The 20,996-nt window shown below is 49.2% G+C and overlaps 1 protein-coding gene across 19 annotated transcripts in view; it reads left to right on the top strand.

Moving 5' to 3' along the window:
• Positions 1-20,996, top strand: part of SRGAP2 (SLIT-ROBO Rho GTPase activating protein 2) — a 254,582-nt gene that overhangs the window by 220,175 nt on the left and 13,411 nt on the right. For all 19 annotated transcript variants that reach the window (XR_015142882.1, XR_015142879.1, XR_015142881.1 and 16 more), the window contains 5 exons: positions 5,375-5,452; positions 6,381-6,515; positions 8,136-8,241; positions 16,901-17,125; positions 20,657-20,736. Coding sequence is in view for 15 of the 19 variants with exons in the window: in XM_086342845.1 (XP_086198971.1) it covers positions 5,375-5,452; positions 6,381-6,515; positions 8,136-8,241; positions 16,901-17,125; positions 20,657-20,736 (624 nt within the window). In the remaining 4 variants the exon portion in view is untranslated. The remainder of the gene's footprint in view (positions 1-5,374; positions 5,453-6,380; positions 6,516-8,135; positions 8,242-16,900; positions 17,126-20,656; positions 20,737-20,996) is intronic.

The following is a 20,996-nucleotide window of genomic DNA, read 5'->3' as shown; positions in this document are numbered from 1 at the left end:
CAAGCTGGATTTAGAAAAGAAAAAGGAACCAGACCACCTGACCTGCCTCCTGAGAAATCTGTATGCAGGTCAAGAAACAACAGTTAGAACTGCACATGGAACAACAGACTGGTTCCAATAGGAAAAGGAGTACGTCAAGGCTGTATATTGTCACCCTGCTTATTTAACTTATATGCAAAGTACATCTTGAGAAATGCTGGGCTGGATGAAGCACAAGCTGGAATCAAGATTGCCAGGAGAAACATCAACAACCTCAGATATGCAGATGACACCACCCTTATGGCAAAAAGTGAAGAACTAAAGATTCTCTTGATGAAAGTGAAAGAGGAGAGTGAAAAAGTTGGCTTAAAGCTCAACATTCAGAAAATCAAGATCATGGCATCTGGTGTCATCACTTCATGGCAAATAGGTAGGGAAACATTGGAAACAGTGAGAGACTTTATTTTCTTGGCTCCAAAATCACTGCAGATGGTGACTGTAGCCATGAAATTAAAAGATGAATGCTCCTTGGAAGAAAAGCTCTGACCAACCTAGACAGCATATTGAAAAGCAGAGACATTACTTTACCAACAAAGGTCCACCTAGTCAAAGCTATGGTTTTTACAGTAGTCATATATGGATGTGAGAGTTGGACTACAAAGAAAGCTGAGTGCCAAAGAATTGATGCTTTTGGTGGTGTTGGACAAGACTCTTGAGAGTCCCTTGGACTGCAAGGAAATCCAACCAGTCCATCCTAAAGGAAATCAGTCCTGAATATTCATTGGAAGGACTGATATTGAAGCTGAAACTCCAATACTTTGGCCACCTGATGTGAAGAACCAACTCATTGGAAAAGACCTGATGCTGGGAAAGATGGAAGGTGGGAGGAGGAGGGGACAACAAAGGATGAGATGGTTGGATGGCATCACCAACGTGATGGACGTGAGTTTGAGTAGGCTCCATGAACTGGCGATGGACAGGGAGGCCTGGCATGCTGCAGTCCATGGGGCCACAAAGAGCTGGACACGACTGAGTGACTGAACTGAACTGATGGTATATCCACACAGTGGGAAACTGTGCAGCTACAAAAATAATAACAACAATGAGGAAGAGTTCCGTGAAATGACCTGGAGAGCTTGCCAGGATATGTTGTCAAGTCGAAAAAAGCAAAGTGCAGAAGAGCGTCTCTTGCATGTTGCCTTTCAGGTGAGAAAGAAGAGGGCGTAAGAATATAACGTGTCTTCTCACTTCCGCAAGAAGACATACAGGAAGGATGAATCCAAAAACTAATATTTAACTGATCATCTGCACAGATGGGTGGAAAAGGGTGAGGATGGGACATGGGGTTGAAGTGACATTTCTCTGACTGTTGCTTTTTGTGCAGTTTTGACTTTTAAAACTACATGGGTGTTTTCCATACTCAAAAGATAAACAAATATATAAAGCAAGGATGTGGGTAAAACCCCAAATGGAATCCAAACAGTAACAAATAAACCTAACTGTGTTGCAAATGAATAACACTGAGGAGATGAGGAAGAAAATAATCTAAATATCTTTGAAAAGCAGTATTTTGATAACAAGAACTGTAAACAAACAATGCACAGTAGTTGGTAATTTTTTTTGTCACAGGGTAGTGAGCTAGAACTAGCAATTCTGAAGCCATTTTATAAGATGGAACAAGTTCCCTGGTGGTCCAGTGACGGGGACTCCACGCCTCCACTCGAGGGGCACAAGTTCAGTCCCTGGTTGAGAAACTAAAATCCCAAAAGCCTTGCGGTGTAGCCAAAAAATAACTGTTGTTCAGAAAATTGAATCATTTCCCCCTAAATAGGGATTTATGGTATTACTGAACTCCCTAAACATGATGTGTAATATTTGTACATGTACATTTAGTGGGGATAAGGTCCATAACTTTTGTTAGCCCCCAAAACATCTATGGTCTACCAGTTGCCAAAATTTGCACATCCTTACTATCTTCATGTTCCCTGGGAGGTGCTAGTGAGCCTCCCTGGTGGGTCAGTGATAAAGAATCTGCCTGCCAATGCAGGAGACGTGGGTTCAGTGCCTGGATCAGGAAGATCCCCTGGAGGAGGGCATGGCAACCCGCTCCCATGTTCTTGCCTGGAGAATCCCATGGGCAGAGGAACCTGGCAGGCCATGGTCCATGGGGTCGGAAAAGGGTTGGAACAACTTAGTGACTAAACAACATCAACTATATTCTGCGTGCATGCATGCTAAGTTGCTTCAGTCGTGCCAACTCTTTGCAACCCTATGGACCATAGCCCGCCAGGTTCCCCTGTCCATGGGATTCTCCAGGCAAGAATACGGGAGTAGGTTGTCATGCCCTCCTCCAGGGGATCTTCCCGGCCCAGGTATGGAACCTGCGTCTCTTATGTCTCCTGCAGTTGCCAGGTGGGTTCTTTACCACTAGTGCCACCAGGGAAGGCCACATTCGTTCTAGTCCCCATTATATAGATGGGAAAACTGAGGCTTGCCTGTAAGTGGTAGGTCGGGGTGATCTAGGAAGACTTAAAAGAAAGGAAGGGATGTGAGGAACAATTGAGACTCACTCAGGATGGGAAAACCCCACCATTTTCATGAGGAAGGGAGCAGAGTCACGTGAGCAGAAGCTGGTGTAGCAGTCATTTCGAGACTTCTGTAGGAGAGCAACTCTTGGCGACAGCTAGATCCAGCTGAAAATGGAAGGTTTTGTGCTATTTCCAAATAACTTACCCAAATCTGACTGGCTTTATGCTTTTATGATAGTCAGCACTAAGGAAAAACGAGAACGGTCATGCAGGTGTCATCTGAGGGATGTGAGGTCTTACCTGCATTATCATAAAAAGCCAACTGCTTTTCCCCTTCTCTTTCTGGAAACCCACCATTTATTAATGTTCCTACTTTCAGAATCATCATCTAAAGATTCTGTCTGTTGAGCAGGAACACACATTGGCGCTTCTGAAGCTGGGGTTCTCAAGGGGACGTGGAAACCAGACTGAAAGGAACCTCAGTGTATCTCAGGCCTCCTGCCTGGTTTTCAGTCAGCTGTCCCATGATTTCTTCTGGCCCTGGGCTTGGGCACCAAATTGGCCTGTCCTTGATGTCTAATCTATCAAAACGTGCCGAGGCGATCCTCTGTCAGCAAGCTGTTGGCTCCTCCAATGACACTGAACAGCCTGGTCCCTGAGATGACAGTTCCTTATATTTTACCGTGGTTTTGACAAGTCACTGAGTATGTGACTGTTTCTGTCAGAAACTTACTGTTCATGTTCTGTGTCTACACAGCATTATCTGGCTGTTACTCCCCATTGGTAACTACTGTAATACGGTACTGTTACTTTGGGGTCCTGACTTTGCCTGCCATTCTGATTCTGTGAGGGATAGTCTGGAAAGTCCCCTACAGTAACAGACAACTTCAGTCCTATTACACACGAAATAATGAAATTCTCTGTGCTTACTTCTTACTGTTGCTTCAGTTGGATTCAGAATTTAATCCTGGCCAGTGTAGTTTACTTCAAAGTAGATAGAATTCATTCACCCTCCCTCCTCAAGAGGGGAGTCCCAAAATAGTGGGAAAAATGTAACATTATTCTCTTTTGTTTTCCAAAAAAGAAATGTGTTTGATATTTGAAAGTTTCAGTAGATCATGCAGTAAGAGCAGGACTTTAATAAAATTGAGCCACAGGGCTCGTGAGAAAAACTAGACAGAGCTGATACGAGGAAAGACGCTACTTCAGTGCAGCCCCAGGGCTCATGCTTCCTGGATCCACCCCTCTAGTTTTGAGTTGCATGTGTGGGGCTCTCGATGAGCCATGTCCGTACTGTCACATGAGACATGTCCAGACTGACACATGAGACCCCCCTGCACTTTAACTCCAGTAGGCCCCACAAGCCTGGTGTTAAGGAGTGAGTACATGATTGCAGCCAGAAGGCCTAGTTTTGTGTCCTGACTCTGGTTCTTGTCGTCTATATAGTCAGGCGGGTCATCACTTCTCAGTCCTCTCTTCTGGTAACCCCTGCCTTGTGAGCCTATAAGCACATGAGCAGTCACCACGCATGTTAATTGTCCATGATTAGTTTTACTGCAACAAGCTTCAAAAAGACAGTTTTTGTGCACGCTATTCCAGGGTGGCACTCAGGAGTGCTGCCTGTAGGGTCAGGCTGCAGTGCAGGACCAGTGGCTGGCACAGCGCCTGTGATACTCGCTGTGGACTGATCGCTTGTCTTTTTAACTTCTCTGATTTACAGCAGGGTCTTGCTTTCAGGTGTACAGCAGCGTGATTTAGTTACATATATACACATACCTGTTCTTTTTCAGATGCTTTTCCCATGTAGGTTATTACAGAATATTGAGTAGAGTTCCCTGTGCTGCACAGTGGGTCCTTGTTGACTATCTCTAACAGTATATATATGTTAATCCCAACCTCCTAACTTATCCCTCCCCCCACCTTCCCCTTTGGTCCCCATAAGTTTGTTTTTGAAGTCTGAGTCTCTGTTTTATATATAAGTTCATTTGTGCCCGTTTTTTAGGCTCCACATGTAAGTGATAACATATGATAATTGTCTTTTTCTGTCCGAGTTAACTTAGTGTGATAACCTCTAGGTTTATCCATGTTGCTGAAAATAGCATTAGTTCATCCTTTTATACCACATCTTCTTTATCCATTCCTCTGCTGATGGACATTTAAGTTGCTTCAATGTCTTGGCTGTTATAAATAGTGCTGCAGTGAGCATTAAGACGCATGTATCTTTTTGAATTATGGTTTTTTGGGAATATATGCCCAGGAATGGGATATATGCCCAGGAGTGGGATTGCTGGATCGTATGGTAGTTCTATTTTTAGTTTTTTTTAAGGAAACTCCACACTGTTCTCCATTGTGGCTGTACCAATATATGTCCTCCCTTTTCCATAAGTAGTGAGAGCACTGTGGCCTAGAACAGCTGAACAGTGTCAGGATGGCTGAGGTACTAATCACGGTCCCACACCTCGGGAAGCTCTGCTCGTGTCTAATGACTTGCCTGCCGTGCTGCTGGATCACATCCCTGATCCTGGGGATAAAGAGGTGACAGAAATCACCTCTCCACTTTGTGGGAGGGACAGAGGGGCAGAGGCTGGAAAAGGAACCTGCTGCACAGACTTGGTCAGAATCAGAAATGGCATAGACTACTCTTCCTTTGAAGTCTCTGACTCGGTGCTTTCTTTTGGCCAATACCTCACATTCATTGCAGTGACCTCTCCACCATCCCTGTATAGGCTTTCTCCTCTGGCCTGAAGAAAAGAGACAGGATGCTTAAATACACACTGGCTGAGGGAGATGGACACTCAGCTGAGCTTGGTGCTGTGGTTGTGAATTTGCTTTTTTGTCTCCTTGATCACTGTTCCCTGTCTTTCTAGGGCTACAGCATGAAGGAATTTTCCGGGTGTCAGGATCCCAGGTGGAAGTGAATGACATCAAAAACGCCTTTGAGAGAGGTGAGGAAACAGCCTTAAAGATAAGGCCAGACATTTTCCAGTCCCCTGGGGTAGTGGCTCCACCCTTTCTTCCCTGAGAGGTACCCAGAGTCAACAAGCCAGCGTGCCTCCCTCTTCAGCCCAGCCCCTTCCCTCTGTAGACATCCTCCCCACCCACCCTCCCAGATGTGCAGGGAGACGCCGGGGACGTCCCAGTTCCCCCCTTCCCAGCCCCTCTCTTCCCGCCTCTCTCCTGCGGACACTCCACCCAAACCCAAGAAGCTAACCGTGATATCTGGGCAGTTTGCGGCTCTACCTGGAACCTTGGTGGCAGAGCAGAAATGCCTGTTCACGTAGCCCATTTATTATCTTGTGGGCTCTTAAGGTAGTGGGCAAGCTTTGGCAATTTCCATGCCTGTAATGGAATATATAGTTTCAATTTGAGGTTGGTCCTACCATTAAATCTAATTACGTCTGATAGGAAATTTTCCATGGGGAGCGCCAGCATGATCGGTCTCTTGCAAGGAGGTGTGCTTAGTTGCAGGCTGAGAAGGAGGAGAGCTAGTCGGAGGGGCTGGCCTCCCTGGCCTCGTCTCCCTCCCCTCTGGGCTCAGTCCCAGCCTGGCCTGCTTTCATGATGCTTAGGAGAGAGCCGGTTGCCGTGTCCCTTCCCTGGCCCATAGGGAACGTCCCTGAGCTAGTCTGGCACACGCAGATTCACGTTAATGGTCGCCTGTGCCCCTGCTCTGACCCCAGGGCCCCTGAGCCTGAGCAGCCTTTGCTTTTTCTAGTTCCTGGTTGCCCTGCTCAAGGCCACCATGCTGAGCGGAGAGCTGAGGGACTTCAGTGAAAGCTTGAACAGGGCACTGCTTCCCTACCAGCTCTGCTTCATCCTGCGTGTTTTTACCCCTCTCACTCTCTCTCCTTTTTGGGGGCTTCTCACCCTCAGGAGAGGACCCCCTGGCTGGGGACCAGAATGACCACGACATGGACTCCATAGCCGGCGTCCTGAAGCTGTACTTCCGGGGGCTGGAACACCCGCTCTTCCCCAAGGACATCTTCCACGACCTGATGGCCTGCGTCAGTAAGTACCCCGACCACAAGCTCACTTCTGGGCCGGAGCACCTTGTAGCAACAGGGAAATTTCCAGGGTCACAGTAATTCTTTTCTTTTCCCTCTGTGAACTTTCTCTTCCTTGTTGTAAGGGAGGAAAAAGTGACTTTTCAGGAAGGATCTTTACCGCAAGTCAGAACTCCTGGTTTTTCTTTCTGATTCACTTTAAATTGCTTTATTTTGCTGGGCTTTATCTCTCTTAATATGTTCATATAGAAAATACAGTCCTTCTCAGCCATTAGAAGCTTGTACATTAGTACTTGTGCTTTTCATGATAGAAAGGGAGAATACACGTGTTACAAATATTTCCTGCTTGTTGCTTTAAGTATGACATGACTTATCTGTGAGATGTGTTAATATGTATTCTTCTAGGAATTCAAGCCCTCTGCACATTTAAAAGTAGTGATATGATATTTTCTCAGAGAGAGAGAGTCTCTACGTTTCTTTACATAAAACAGATATCTTAGAATTTCTCTGCCTCTTACTCTAAAATTTGGGGCTTGAAAAGCTGCTCCTGGCCATTTATTGTACTGGAACACCCTTTCATTTGTTGTCCATGGAAACCTGGATTAATATTAGGTCATTCTGAGAGCGATTCCATTGAGATCCAGAGGCTGGAGGAGGCAGTTCCTTTGAAATGAAGAAAATCTCTCCCCCCAAATCAGTGAAGGTCTTCATCCCCACCCTCAACGCTCCCACCCCTAGTTTCCAGTTTCATTTAGTACATCCCCTGAGAGCGCAGGAAGCCAGCTCCTTGTTTGGTTGACTTACCCACTGTTTTTGGGAGTCCTAGTGGACCTGAGTTCTGTGGGTGACTGAGTAGAGGCACCCCTCACGTCTTCACGTCTCCTTCCAGGACGGGGCCTGGGTGCAACATCCTAAGAGAATGGGTGTTGCCAGGATAGTACAGGGTACCTTGGCTGCACAGTCCTCCCCTTGAGGTGTGCTCCTGATACAGTATCTCCCACTTGGAAGATACTCACAGAAAGGCTCTCATAGGAAATGAAGTATCCACATGGCACACACGAATGCGGGAAAGCGGGCCCTGGAGAGGTCCGGGCCTTGGGCCATACCTGGAGTCAGGAAAGCTCTCTGGTTTCCCCCAGTATCACGGCTTACACGGGGGCCTGCCAGTTCTTGCCTCTGGCCACCTTCTGCCATCCCTGCTGCAGATAAGAGAGTGGGGAAGAAAAGCCAGACTTGTCCAGGGGCTGAGGGGTGCACACATGGAGGGGGCAGGACGGGACCTGGACAGAGCGCCCCCCCACCCCCACGCAGCCCCTCCAAGGCTGGGGGACAGTCACAGCCGTTTCTGGGCAGCTCTTTGTTTTGGTGTTGTAATAAGGGGGTGGCGGATGTGGGGAACTTGCCCAACCCTTCTGTGCCCAGGGAGCATACATCTTCAGTCCTGCCCCAGTGAAGGGTCTAGAGCCCACCGCCAAAGCCCTGCTGCAGGGAGCCCCTCGCACTGGCCCAGTTCTATGTGGGCTGGAACCAGCCACTCTCTGTTGTACCTACAGCGAGTCAGGGCCTTCTGACCACTAGTCCCTGGGATCCCAGTGGAGGGTAACACGTGGCTTTCTTCTTTCAGCAATGGACAACCTGCAGGAGCGAGCTCTGCACATCCGGAAGGTCCTCCTGGTCCTCCCCAAAACCACTCTGATTATCATGAGATACCTCTTTGCCTTCCTCAATCAGTGAGTAGACTTCCCTGGGAGCAGCTGATCGGCCTTGGCTTTGGCCAGTGAACGTTCATGTGGGGACCTATGTTGATCCCTCCAGACCAACAAATACTTATTGAACACGTGCTGGGCGTGGTTTTAAGATGTAAAAATACATTGTGAAATAGAGACAAAAGCCTAGATATCATTTGGCTCATGTTCTAGCAGAGGACACAGACAATAACAGACACGTGAGGTAGTGATAAGTGCTTAGAAGAAGAATAAAGAAATGCAAGTGGAGGGTCAGGGCAGGGGTGACGGAGGAGAACCAGCACAGAGGGGTCATCAGCAAAGTCCTCTCTGGGGAGACGGTGTATGAGCAGCAGCCTCAGTGAAGGGAAGGAAGGAGCAAGGGTCAAGGTCATCAGGCTCACGAAAGTCATGGCAACAGTGGGTTTGAATTTGAAGAAGCCGTTGGAAAGTTTTAAGCAGAAGAGTGTTGTGATCTGATTTTCTAATTTATTTTTAAAAGCTGCTTTGTGGAGAAGTTACTGTGCAGTGAAGTGAAGTTACTCAGACCAGTGAGGGAGGGGTGGAGGGTGGGGGAAGGGTCAGGTTTGGGATCTATTTGGAGCACCCCCTGTACAGGACCTGCTGATGGGTAGGGTGTAGAAAGAGGAAAGAGAAATTCTGGATTTTTGTCATGAGCAGCAGTGGAGTTGGGGAAGACAATACGTGGATATGCTTGTGTGGATGTGTTAACTTGAGGCACCTACTGGCCCTCTATGTAGAGAGTCTAAGTAGGCAGCTGCCTCCTCCAGGAACCTCTGTCTTTACCCGTTGCTTTCACCGCAATACCTCCAGCAGCTAGGCCGGAGTGTATAAGTGAGCAACTTGAGGGCCAGATAAGGCCCATAGGTGTGTTCTTTTTAAATCCACTGTGTCTTGAAAGCATTGGAGCATTCAAATATTGGGAGATTTTACACTTTAAAAAAATCTGGGTTTCTGGCTTCTCTTGAGAAAATCATTAGGTCTGGCAGTACTGGATCTGACAGCCATGTGGCTGCAGTGTCCCGTGGAGTAAGGGCTGCTGCCCGGATGTAGTCCAGGGACCCCAGGTCACCAGTCCCATTTCTCCCCGATGCCCTCCAGTGCGGAGGCTGAATTCAGTTGAAATTATCATCTCTCTGGCTTTATGCCTTTTCATATAGTGGGGAAACATTTCTATAGGTCTTTAAATCTATTTTTTTTTTTAAAGGTGTGGGGGGTATAAAACTTAGACTAAGGGTGTTTTAGCTGTTATTTCTTTGTGAAAATGAAGAATCTTCCTAGTGGGTTAGTCTCTGCTTCAGTGGAGTACACGTTCACAGGCCATCTCAGGAGCCTCAGCCTGCCCGCAGAGGCACCGGGGTCAGGGGCCGCCGCCCAGCCTCCACCCTGTTGCGGCCCGAAGCCTGTGTCTGCACCATTCACTGGCTGAGCCCTGACTCGGCGCCACCACTGCCTTTAGTTGAGAACCCCTCATGACTCACGCAGGGTTTCACAGGCTGCCTATTTCAGGCAGACAGAAACCCTGGTAATGACTCTCGAGCCCGTCAGTCTCCTCGGGGCCACTAGGCCACCCTCGTCTCCCCTTGTGGACTGATACCTCCCCTCAGAGAGCCCAGTCTGCTCCCCAGAGCAAGAAGCAGGATGGCGGGGGTGAGGGCAGGGTTTGGGGTGACTCTGTGTGTAAGCACAATGCACCCACTCTCTTCCCCACATTTTCTTCCTGCTAAGGGGAGGGGCGTGGGAGACAGTGGAGTAAGCATCGTAAGAGCAGAAGATGGCCACTGCTGAAGGAAACGTGGAAAATTGTACCAGTTCAATTGATGACTTTTGTTGTGTTTAACTTCTCTTTATGGTTAAAAAAAATTCTCATCAAAGTATTTCATTGAAAAGATGCAACAATAATACCACAATATTTCCGAAACTGATAAATGGACACAGTTGATAGAAAAGACAATTTCTGCCTGCATGAGAAGGTCACAGGTGACAATGGCCAAAGTTGGCAGGTAGTTCCCCATGGAGACTCTGCCTGGGCCCTGACTTTAGGACCTCTCTCCTTTGCTGTTATGTGTCCTGAGGATGTGTGTACTCTATTTCTGGCTATGGTCTTTTTTGGGGTTGTACAATCCTCCAGCCGAAGGAACTCTCAGAACTGAGACAGATAGGTAGATAGACAGACAGATAGGTATGAAACTCCTTGCACAGTACACCAATGCTCTGTGGACTTGACCAGGTTCCACATATTTCTGTGTTGCTAGTGTCCAGTCCACTGCATGAACCTTGAGTACACGCCTGTCCAGTAGGCCTTGCTAATGACTAACATTGTACTTTCTTAGCATCTGCGTTGACTCTCAATCTGTGTAACAAATTGCCCTAAAATTTAACAGCTTCAAACAAGAGGCCTTTATTGTTTGGTCCCAGGTTCTGTGGGTCGGGAGTCTCGGTGCAGCTTAGCTGGGGCCTCCGGCTGCAGGCTTCATGAGGTTGCAGTGAGTGTATAGGGGGCAGGGCTGCAGTTTCTTCTGAAGGCTCGACTGGGAAAGGACCCACTTCCAAGTTCTCTTGCACGGTGTTGGCAGGACTCGGTTCCTTGCAGGTTGTTGGACTGAGGGCCTCCTTTTCCAGCTGGCTGTTGGCCGGAGGCCTCCATCAGTTCTTCGTCACATGGCCTCACCTCCAGAGCTGTGCATGACCTGGCAGCTGGCTTCGCTCCAAGCAAGGGAGAAATCATCCAAGACAGCAGCCAGTCTTTGTAACCTAATCTCAGAAATGACAGCGCATCCCTTCTGCCAGCTCCATTCACTAGAAGTGAGTCACTAAATCCAGCCCACACACACAGGGAGAGAACCACACAAGGCTGTGAGTGCCAGCAGCAGGGACCGTGGGGTTCATTCTAGAGGTTCCAGCCTCAGCAGCTGTACCACCCGGTGGGCTTTTACCCTAAAACAAAATGCAGGTAACTCCCCCTCTCAGCTGCTGACTCTGCTGCTTTCCTTTTGAAACCTGATTTCTTCAGATTTCTTCTTTCTTTTAGTCTCTTGCTAATCAAGTGAGGTCCACAGACCAGCAGCAGCAGCATCACTCGGGAGATTTTATTTTTTTTAAGTCACTCAGTCATGTCTGACTCTTTGTGACCCCAAGGACTATACAGTCCATGGAATTCTCCAGGCCTTCTCCAGAGGATCTTCCCAACCCAGGGATCAAACCCCACATCTCCCCACATTGCAGACTGATGCTTTACCAGCTGAGCCACTAGGGAAGCCCAAGAATACTGGCGTGGGTAGCCTATCCCTTCTCCAGGGGATCTTCCCGACCCAGGAATTGAACTGGGGTCTCCTGCATCACGGGTGCATTCTTTACCAGCCGAGCTATGAGGGGGAGGTTGTGAGAAATGCAGAATCTCAGCCCCTCCTCCACTTCAGCCCCATGGCCTCTGAATCAGAATCTGTATTTTGACAGAATACCCTGGTGAGTCATAGGCACGTGAAAGTCTGAGAAGCATTGTTCTACATCCTCAAATATTGCTCCATAATCTGGAAAAAGGAATTGACTGTGCTTCTCTCATTGTTAAGGCACCTCAGCTGGTCTCCAGAAAAGCTGAGTCTTCCTCTAAACTTCAGCATCTCTAGGGCCTCCTGGTTTGGGAAGATTCTGTCTGTGCTGCTCTCCTGACTTTCACAGGAAGTGTTTTAACCTCTGTATGCAAACAGACAAGTAGAATTGTGACTGGACTGTCTTGGAGGCTCACAGATACTCATGTGTTTCCTCATTTATTTAATATGTATTTATTAATCATTTACTGTGTACCAAGCCCTGTTTCAGTTGCTGGCTATCTAAGATTGCATCAAACCATCAAAGTTTCTGCCCTCATGGAGCCTATGTAGCACATAGAACTGGAGGAAGACAGGAAAAACTAATAACACATGTCATATGTCAGGGGATACGGGCTGTGGAGAAAATCTAAGCAAGTTAGTGAACTGGAAAGTGTGAGGGTGTGCTCTGTAGTATGCAGTGGTCAGGGCCACCTCACTGAGCAGGCGACAGTGGGCAGCGCTGTAGGAGGAGGACCAAGAGAGAACGGGGTCCCAGAAGACGCATAACATGTCTCAAGAAGGGTAAGATAAAGCGACGACAGTCCAGCTGAGGAAAGGCCCGAGAACTGACTGAGCAGCGTGGGTGCTGCTGGTGACCTTGACGTGTGTTGTCTTGGAGAGGGGAGAATTCTGATGGCGTCAGTTCAAGCGAGAAGGGACGCTAACCGTGGATGAAACGCGGTGGATCCTGCAGTGGGGTGGGATTCAGCTAAATGCTACATAATTTTGAGTAGGTTAAAGTAGTAACACTTGTGTTGTGTGTCTTTGACCACAATAAAGGGGGAGGGGGAGAGTAGGTGAGTGAGTCTGCTGGGACCGCCACGACAGCGTACCACAGACTGAGAGGCTCAAACAACGGAAGTTGGTTTCCTCACAGTCTGGAGCCCGGCAGTCCAAGGTCAAGGCGCCAGCAAGGCTGGCTTCTGGGGAGGCCACACTCCTTGGCGTGTGCACGGCCATGGCACGGTGTCCTCACATGGCCTTTCTTCTGAGCCCACTGGGAGAGAGAACTCAGGTCTCTTTTCCTCTTCTCATGAGGACACCAGTCCTGTAGGGTTTGGGCCCACCCTTATGGCTTCATTTAACCCGTAGTGTCTGCTTCAAGGCCCCATCCCTAAATGCAGTCATACTGGGGCTTAGGGCTTCAACAGATGGATGGGCAAGAGGGGACTCAGTCCATAACAGCAGGGGCAAGAGAAACAGACAACTCTCAAATAACTGTATGATAGAGGAAAGAGAAGTAATTCGGTGTGCATAAGGGGTTAAGAGAGAGTTTTGTTTTAAGATGCATGTTTGTATGCTAGTGGGGATGGCCCCATAGGGAAGAAATGATGGTGGAGGAGAGAGCAAGGGAATTGCTGGAGTGATATTCTTAAGGAGGGGAAAGAGGATGGGATTCACTGCATAGGGAGAAAGCAGGCCAGTCACCAGACAAGGGAGCATGGAAACTGGGACAGGTGGCCTTACAGTAGGGGGCAGCGAGGGATTGCCTTTGAAGGGCCATCGGAAAGAGTCAGCCATGTTGCCTTCCCCTTCTCATTGCTTAAGGAGCCTGTTGGGGAAGTCTGTTAAATCACGGGTTTATGGATTCTTAGCCCCACATTTTGCCTGGGGCTGTGGTGAATACAGTTTCTCTTCATCCCTTTCAAAACCTGAAATCCATCCCGATGCATAATATCTTACCCAGAGTCTGTTGGTTGTTGCCAAATCAAACCCCCAGGGCCTGTGAAGTTGAAGGTTTTTAAGTGAAATATCATATGTTTAAAACAGTCTATTCAAAGCTTCTTGCTCTCCCTGAGGATTTAAGGTTTCGGTTTGAGGATGCAGAGCCCTTAGCTTGTTAAATAATGCCTGTCAGGAGGAGAAGAGAGTGGACTCCTGTAAACCAATTACTGCCAAACTTTAGCAGCCTTGCTCTCCCTTACCTGACTGGAATTGCAGATCCTATGTCAACAAGCAAACTGGACTTGAAAATTACAGAAAATATTTCTTAAACACCTCCTGTGTGCCAGGCACAGTGCTAAGTGCTTTACACATATTACTTCATTTAATCTTCACAACAGCCCATCATGGAAACACGTAATTGCCCCAGTTTATGATGAAAAGATTAGGGAACTAGGAAAAAACTATGGTAAGCAACGGAGCTAGTACTCAAAACCAGATGTGCTTGATTCTAAAGTTCTGGGATGTTTTGTGTTTCTTTATAAATATAATCAGAGAGACAAATTTGCATCATTTAAAAGTAAAAAGTCCAGAGAAGTGCATGATAAAAAAACAAGCTTCCCACACCAATCCTGATTTTCTCATTGCCCCCCAAAAGCTTCTGTTCCTAATCACTACAGTGGACCTTTTGAAGGTGCTCAAAAGAAGATGAGCTTAAATCAATTAGGAGAGTTCACTCCTATTATAGATAGAAACTAAAGAAAATAAGTACAGCTCTTAGAGGAGATGGCATGTATAGAAGTCGATGGTGGTGGTTTAGTTGCTAAGTCACGTCCAACTCTTGTGACCCCATGGACTTTAGCCCGCTAGGCTCCTCTGTCCATGGGATTCTCCAGGCAAGAATACTGGAGTGGGTTGCCGTTTCCTTCTCCAGGGGATCTTCCTGATACCAAAAAAAAAAAAAATTTAAGAAAGAAGGAGCTGTTACCATCATTATCCATTTTAGATATTTCTTTTAAAAATAAAAATCCAGTGTTTTAAGTCTTATACTAGGTACAACCTTCATAGTCTTCAAGGATTACTAGCACTGTTGTTTTATATCCAAAATTGTGTGCATTTGTTATGTGCTTGTGTGTGAATTTCTCTGGGTAAGAATCCTTAGTTTTTGTCAAATTCAAGAAGCCGCTGTTCCTCAAGTAGTTAAGAACTATGACTTTACCCCCAAAACTTAGGTGTTCCAATTGTAGATTGGAAAAGAAAGAAGGATCTTGGTCTGTATTTTAATGGGAGTAAGAAATGGACCTGGATCCATAAGAAGTAGACCCCAGTCCACAAAGACATGTCCTCTGCAACCCTTAGAGTCCCTTGGACCACAAGGAGATCCAACCAACCAATCCTAAAAGAAATCAGTCCTGAATATTCACTGGAAGGGCTGATGTTGAGCCTGAAACTCCATTACTTTGGCCACCTGATGTGAGGAACTGACTCATTGGAAAAGATCCTGATGCTGGGGAAGATTGAAGGCAGGAGAAGGGGATGACAGAGGATGAGATGATTGGATGGCATCACCAACTTGATAGACATGAGTTTGAGTAAGCTCCAGGAGTTGGTGATGGACAGGGAAGCCTGGCGTGCTGCAGTCCATGGGGTCACAAAGAGTTGGACACGACTGAGCGACTGAACTGAACTCCAGCCCTGGTCATCATAGCCACCTAGGAGCTGAACCACCATTTTCTTAGAAGACAGGAAAAGACTTCTCATCACTCACAGAGCTTAAACTAGGAAGCTCAGGCCTAGCGTTTATTTCACTTTAGCCACCAGGCTTCCCAGAAACTACTGTTTTTTCTTTCAAAACGTTGTCAGATCACACTAAAGAAGCAGGGCCTTCCTCCTCCTTGTCCCTCCGTGAGGCAGGAGCCAGTCAGCCTGGGATGAGCCACCGTTCTAGTCTCATGGCACCTCAAGCCTCTGTTGTCCCTGCGGAGGTTCCCATGCTAATTATGTCTCCTGTCTCTCTCAAGTTTTTATTTGTCCAAGAAGTGGACTTGGAACCTTCTGCCAGCATTTTCTGAATCTCTGCTCTCTTTTAACTTAGGAGCCAGGGAAGGGTTACAAAATTAAATTTTTAAACTTTCTGTGACACAGTCCAGCCGCCGAGATCCCAGGCCTCCCTGTCTTTGACCGGGTCCTCGAGAGCGGTGGTCCTCTGCCACAGCCGTTGTTGGTCGCTGTCCCCGCTGCATTCTCCCACCTCCAGGTCCTGCAGTGATACTCTGAGGGAGTGGAGCCATGTCTGAATCTTCAGTGAAGGAGAGAAGCATCGAGTTAGAGAGAGACCAGCTTGGTAGTTTGAGTCTGAATGCTGAATACATCAGAAATAAACTGCCCAATTCTGAAGAACAGCTACTCAGATGAAGACAGCTGAGTGCCAGGCCTCTGGTTCAACACCACGACTTTGGTATCATCTCAAGATCAACCAGAAGCTGGTGCTGATGCCCATGAGGAAGGCAGAGCCCCTGAGCAGAACTCACGTGTTTGCAGACTGTTGGGATTGGGGGTACATCCAAAGTAGCCCAGCCTTCAATGTCTGGACACACAGAGACCAGTGGGGACTCATCACTGAAGGGCTTGGGTCCCCGGCCAGGGTTGGAGGTGTGGCTGGAGCAGCTGCTGGTTGAAAAGAGGGAGTTCCTAGAAGACGGTACCTGATAATGATAATGCATCCAGGGGAAACCTGCACAGAAGCTAAGCCGCATGCGGACCTTTTCCTGAATAAATCCTGAATGTACAGTAGAGGAAGATATTCTGAAAATGAAAAACAATTGCGTTAGCTGTTCCAGAAAGAAATTCATGGGCTTGATGGAATACAGGGGCTAATTGGTTGGCTATTTATTAAAATAAATCTAGAGCTTAGAATGGAATATCCCTAATAATTTGATTGTTTTGCTATTTAAGAAGGCGCATGATGCACAGCGCCTGACCATGTCTTTACCAGGGCAGCCCAAGGGCTGCATCTGCTCTGGCCAGCTTAGTGAGCTGGTCTGTGGGAGCGCATTCAACTCTGCAGAGCAGTGTGTCCTCGAGGCAGGGTGGACTTGCTGGGTAAAGTCCTGGGTGGGAGTAGGAACTGGGGGACAAGTAGGATTTGAACCAGGAGCTAGAGAAACAGGAAGGGTGAGACCTGCAGAGAGGGGCTTTCCTTGTCTCCTGAGTGCCTGTCCTGGTAGCCATTCCCTTCCCACCCCACTAACTTTCTAGAAGGGCTCGATACCCAGAAAAGCAGGTGGCTGTGTGTGGCACGTCTGTTCTTGCTCCCGGCAGCGCCTCCTGGGGTTGCGTTTCCTGGGCATTCATGCGAGTGCGCTTCAGCTTTCACCCTTCTTCTCCTGCAGTTTATCTCAGTTCAGCGAGGAGAACATGATGGACCCCTACAACCTCGCCATCTGCTTCGGGCCCTCGCTGATGTCGGTGCCTGAGGGCCACGACCAGGTGTCCTGCCAAGCCCACGTGAACGAGCTGATCAAAACCATCATCATCCAGCACGAGAACGTCTTCCCCAACCCCCGGGAGCTGGAGGGCCCCGTCTACAGCAGAGGAGGGAGCACGGAGGACTACTGGTAGGGGGCTCGGGGCTGGAAGAGGGGCGGTGTCACCCGCACCCACTGGCCTGGGGACCAGATGGCCCAGTGAGGCCGACAGACACACCCTGCTCCTCCCCACCTCCCCCTCTGCGGCGTGGCAGGCCGCCGGGCCCCGGGGTGCTGTCGGCCAAGCCCACTTGACCCAAACCGCAGAGCAAGTACCACTTTAGACTGCCTCCCTTCTTCATGTGTTCTGCGTGGCGAGGGACCATTCTGAAAGATGCAATAACAATAGCAGGAGCATTAACAATCTCCAGGAAAGGAAATTTGATCCGGTTGTACACAGAACTGCCGCTCATCAAGCAGCAGTCTCAAGGTCCTGCTCTAGGCTGGCGGTTGTGGGAGGAACAGTCCTGCGTCCAGGGAATTCCTCTCTGATTGGGGAGAGTTCAGATAGGAGACGTACTTTGCTGACTGTGAGTTCATACAGTGGTAGTTTGCTAATGATGTCAGACATTTGTGACGAGAAAAGGGGTAAGGTCCCTTTGCGGCAGGTTAGGCCCGCTTTCCCCTTAAAGCAGATTTGTTGTGAGTTTGCCTGGAAACCGAGATATAAAAGGAATCTTTCGGGTGTATCTTTACTAGACCCTTCCATTAGACAAATAACAAATCACCATTTCCATCTTATAGATTAAGTCACTGCAATCTAGAGGCCACCCCAGCAGGGGGAGGGTCCTAGCCCTGACTGCTTGACTCAATACAGAGTGCCACCCACTGCCCCCCAGTGCCCCCCGTGTGCCACTTACAGGGTCATTTTCAGACTAAACACGAAGACAATTACCCAGTATCCCTCACCACCTCCTCCACGAAGACAATTACCCAGTATCCCTCACCACCTCCTCCTCCTCCCCCTCGCTTCTTCCCCTAAACAGTGTTTCAGTCTGGGCTGAAAGCATAGGCCAGCCCCAGTCGGATTCCATCTGAATTCAACATCTGGAACCAATTCAACCAGCCCCATTGCTGTGGACTGAGGTCGGGGGGGACAGAGGAGGCGGCTTACTTCATTAGAGGCCAGTCAGTCCATGCTTCTGCCTGACGCTCACAGAAGGAGCCTCCAGCCCAAGGAGTGAGGAGAGTGCTAGCCGTACGTCTGCGAACATAAAAATGCCACTGTCGCGGGCTCGGGTCTTGACTGTCCTGCAGATCCTGGCCTCTGGGGCTGAACTGGAGAAACCTGGGCTCGCCAGCTCGGAGAGGGAGCTTCTGGTCACTTGCAGATGGCTTGGCGGGGACCAGGGAGGCGGTTCAGGTCTCAGCCTTCTGGCTGGTGGGCTCTGGGCAGCTGTCTTTGTGTATGTGACTTGGAGAGTTGGTCTTCCTCACCTGAGTGTTGAAACGCTGTGGAGTGGTGCTCCAAGTTCCTGCCTCACCTCCCTGCTCGCGTATCACACAGCAGCAGGCTCTGGACCGCTTCCAGGGCACAGAGCCTTCCGCCCTCCGTCACTCCCCAGTCCCCGCCCAGCCCGGCAGGGGTGGCACAGCGGGCATAGATGGGAGGGCGCCTGCCTCCCGGGTCTGCCCAAGGACTTCTCCCAGGCCCTCTCGGCTGTGCGGCCGGCATTTGTGGGCAGCCGCTGGGGAAACCGCAGCATTCGTCAGGGGCTGTTATGCCCACAGACTGGGTGGCAGGCCAGACGCATCCCAGGTTCAAGAGTGGATGATGCTGGGAAGGAGCCGCTGTCTGACCGCTGGCTTCCCGGCCACTCAGAAGGCTCCAGCCTCTGCATCTGAAGAGCGAGACGTGCCCATAAAGTGAGCTGAGATGGACCAAGACCCTGGAGCTGGGCTGGGAGACAGAGCAGCCAGGGAAGGGGGGGCCAGGCTTTCAGGGGGGCCCCCTGAAACGGGGGCCTGGCTTTCCGGAACTGCCTGCAGTGTGGCATGCTGGGCTGCTGTTGAGACTGCAGCTGCTGGCAAGGCTGGGGTGTGCGTGGGGCAGGAGAAGCATAGCATTTAGGGCTAGAAGGGACCGTATAAAGCCTCAGCTTGCCTTTACCTCAGGGCAGTGGTTTTCCAAGTGGGGTCCACAGACCAACAGCACCTGCCTCTTGTGGGCTGGTCAGAAACACAAGGGCTCCAGCTGCGCCCAGACAAGTGAATCAGAAACTCTGAGAGTGGGTGAGGCAGTCTGTTGCCCACACACCATCCAGGGCTCCCTCAAGATTGAGCTGGTGCCTTAGTGGGTGGCCGCACAAGTGAACTTAGAGGCCTGGGGGAAGGTGAGCCTTTGTTGGCCCTGAGCACCCCAAGAATCCTGAGGGTTTCCAAAATGTCACCCAACTCCTTCAGAGGGTCTTTAGGCCTAGCAAACAGTGAGAAAGTGTACCCACATTTTCTGATAAGGAGAAAGTTTTCCCACAGTGCTGTCTCTTCTGGAGAGCCAGGGATGTCCCGGCTGCTGTTCGGAAGCCCAGAGAGTTCTCGGTCCTCCCACAGTGCTCTCTGGGGTCTGGAGAGCCTCCATAAACCGGCTCACTTCACGCAGGGTAGGGTCCCATCTCATGAGGAGGGAGGGCTGTAACTTAGCCCACACACAGGCTCACGGAGGCTCAAAGGTGAACACTGAAGCCAGGATGTGGGGTTGAAGGATGGTGGTGTCTCCATGGAACTGCCTGGGAAGACTCACTTTTTGCTGCCAGAGGAAGAAGCCTTGGAAATGAACAGGCTTTTCTCTGCTTCTCGGGAAGCAAGAGCGTCCTTGTGCCGCTCCCCCACCTGCTCTGCAGTCCAGATCAGGGATAGAAAGAACTTTCCTAATAACTTCCCTGTTCATTCTCGATTCTCCGCCCCGCATGACCTTAGGCTCCACTAATTTTGTCAAGAGCTTGACCCAGCTCACATGCCGTGCCCTTTGCAGAGTCCAGCCCACAGCCAGCTTTCTCCCCCTGCTTTTGTTTCCCACTCACTCCTATGACTCACCTCCTGCTTTCTCACCAGTACCAAACCACAGAGCAGCCAGAGACATCAAGCAAAAGAAGAAAGAAGGAAAGAAAGCACTGCCTGTTAATTACCCCTTCTTATTTCACTAAATCCTTGCACACCTCTGTGAGAAACATAGAAGTATATAGACCATTATCCCCAATTTATAGATCAAGTAGCTGAGGCTCTAAGAAATTAAGTAATTGCCCAGCGTCACACAGCTACTGAGTGTCAGAGCTGGTTTTCAGATGCAATTGTATCCGATGCTAAAGCCCAGTATTTCCCTTCCACCTTGCTCCCTCCAGGAACTAATTCACCTAAAGAAATGAGCCTTGAGGACCTGAGTCATTCTGTATTTTTGAAAAGATTTCTAAGTTGAAATGAGGTTCCCTTTGTGTCAAGATGTTTGTAAGTTCCATGTAGTCTCCAGTAGTAAGCTAGCAGGAGCTAGCCTAGAGACTTCCCAGAGCCTTGTGTTTCATTATAAGCATCTGCCTGTAGTGTGTGATCAGAGCGTAAGATTCCATGCCCAAGGAAGCTGTGTGAAAGAGAAGATAAGAATTTTGGTTCCTCTTGCTTCTGTTGCAGTGACAGCCCTCAAGGAGAGACTACCTCGGCTGAAGACTCAACCCAGGATGTGACCACAGAGCACCACACCAGCGATGACGGTACGAGGCCCCGAGTGGGGTCACCGGGCCGCTGGGGCGTGAAGCAGAAAGGAGCGGTTACACATCCTGTACTCCCACCCTGCAGTCTCCTGGGAGCTGCCCCCAGCTCTCCTGGTTCCCATGCTCACGCCTTCCCTTTCTTGGAGGGACAGCCCACCCCCTCAGATTGAGTAGTCTCTGTGTTAGAGCAGAGGTACAGGGCTGGACCTCAGCCTTCCACCCTTCTCGCCCCAGCTCCCTGCCCCTCGCCCACCTCCCAG

Source organism: Bos grunniens, chromosome 16, assembly GCF_055505025.1.
Source record: "Bos grunniens cultivar Pamir isolate PY7600 chromosome 16, Bosgru_T2T1.0, whole genome shotgun sequence".
Classification (NCBI taxonomy): Eukaryota; Metazoa; Chordata; class Mammalia; order Artiodactyla; family Bovidae; genus Bos; species Bos grunniens.
This window is presented reverse-complemented; position numbering and strand designations above follow the sequence as displayed.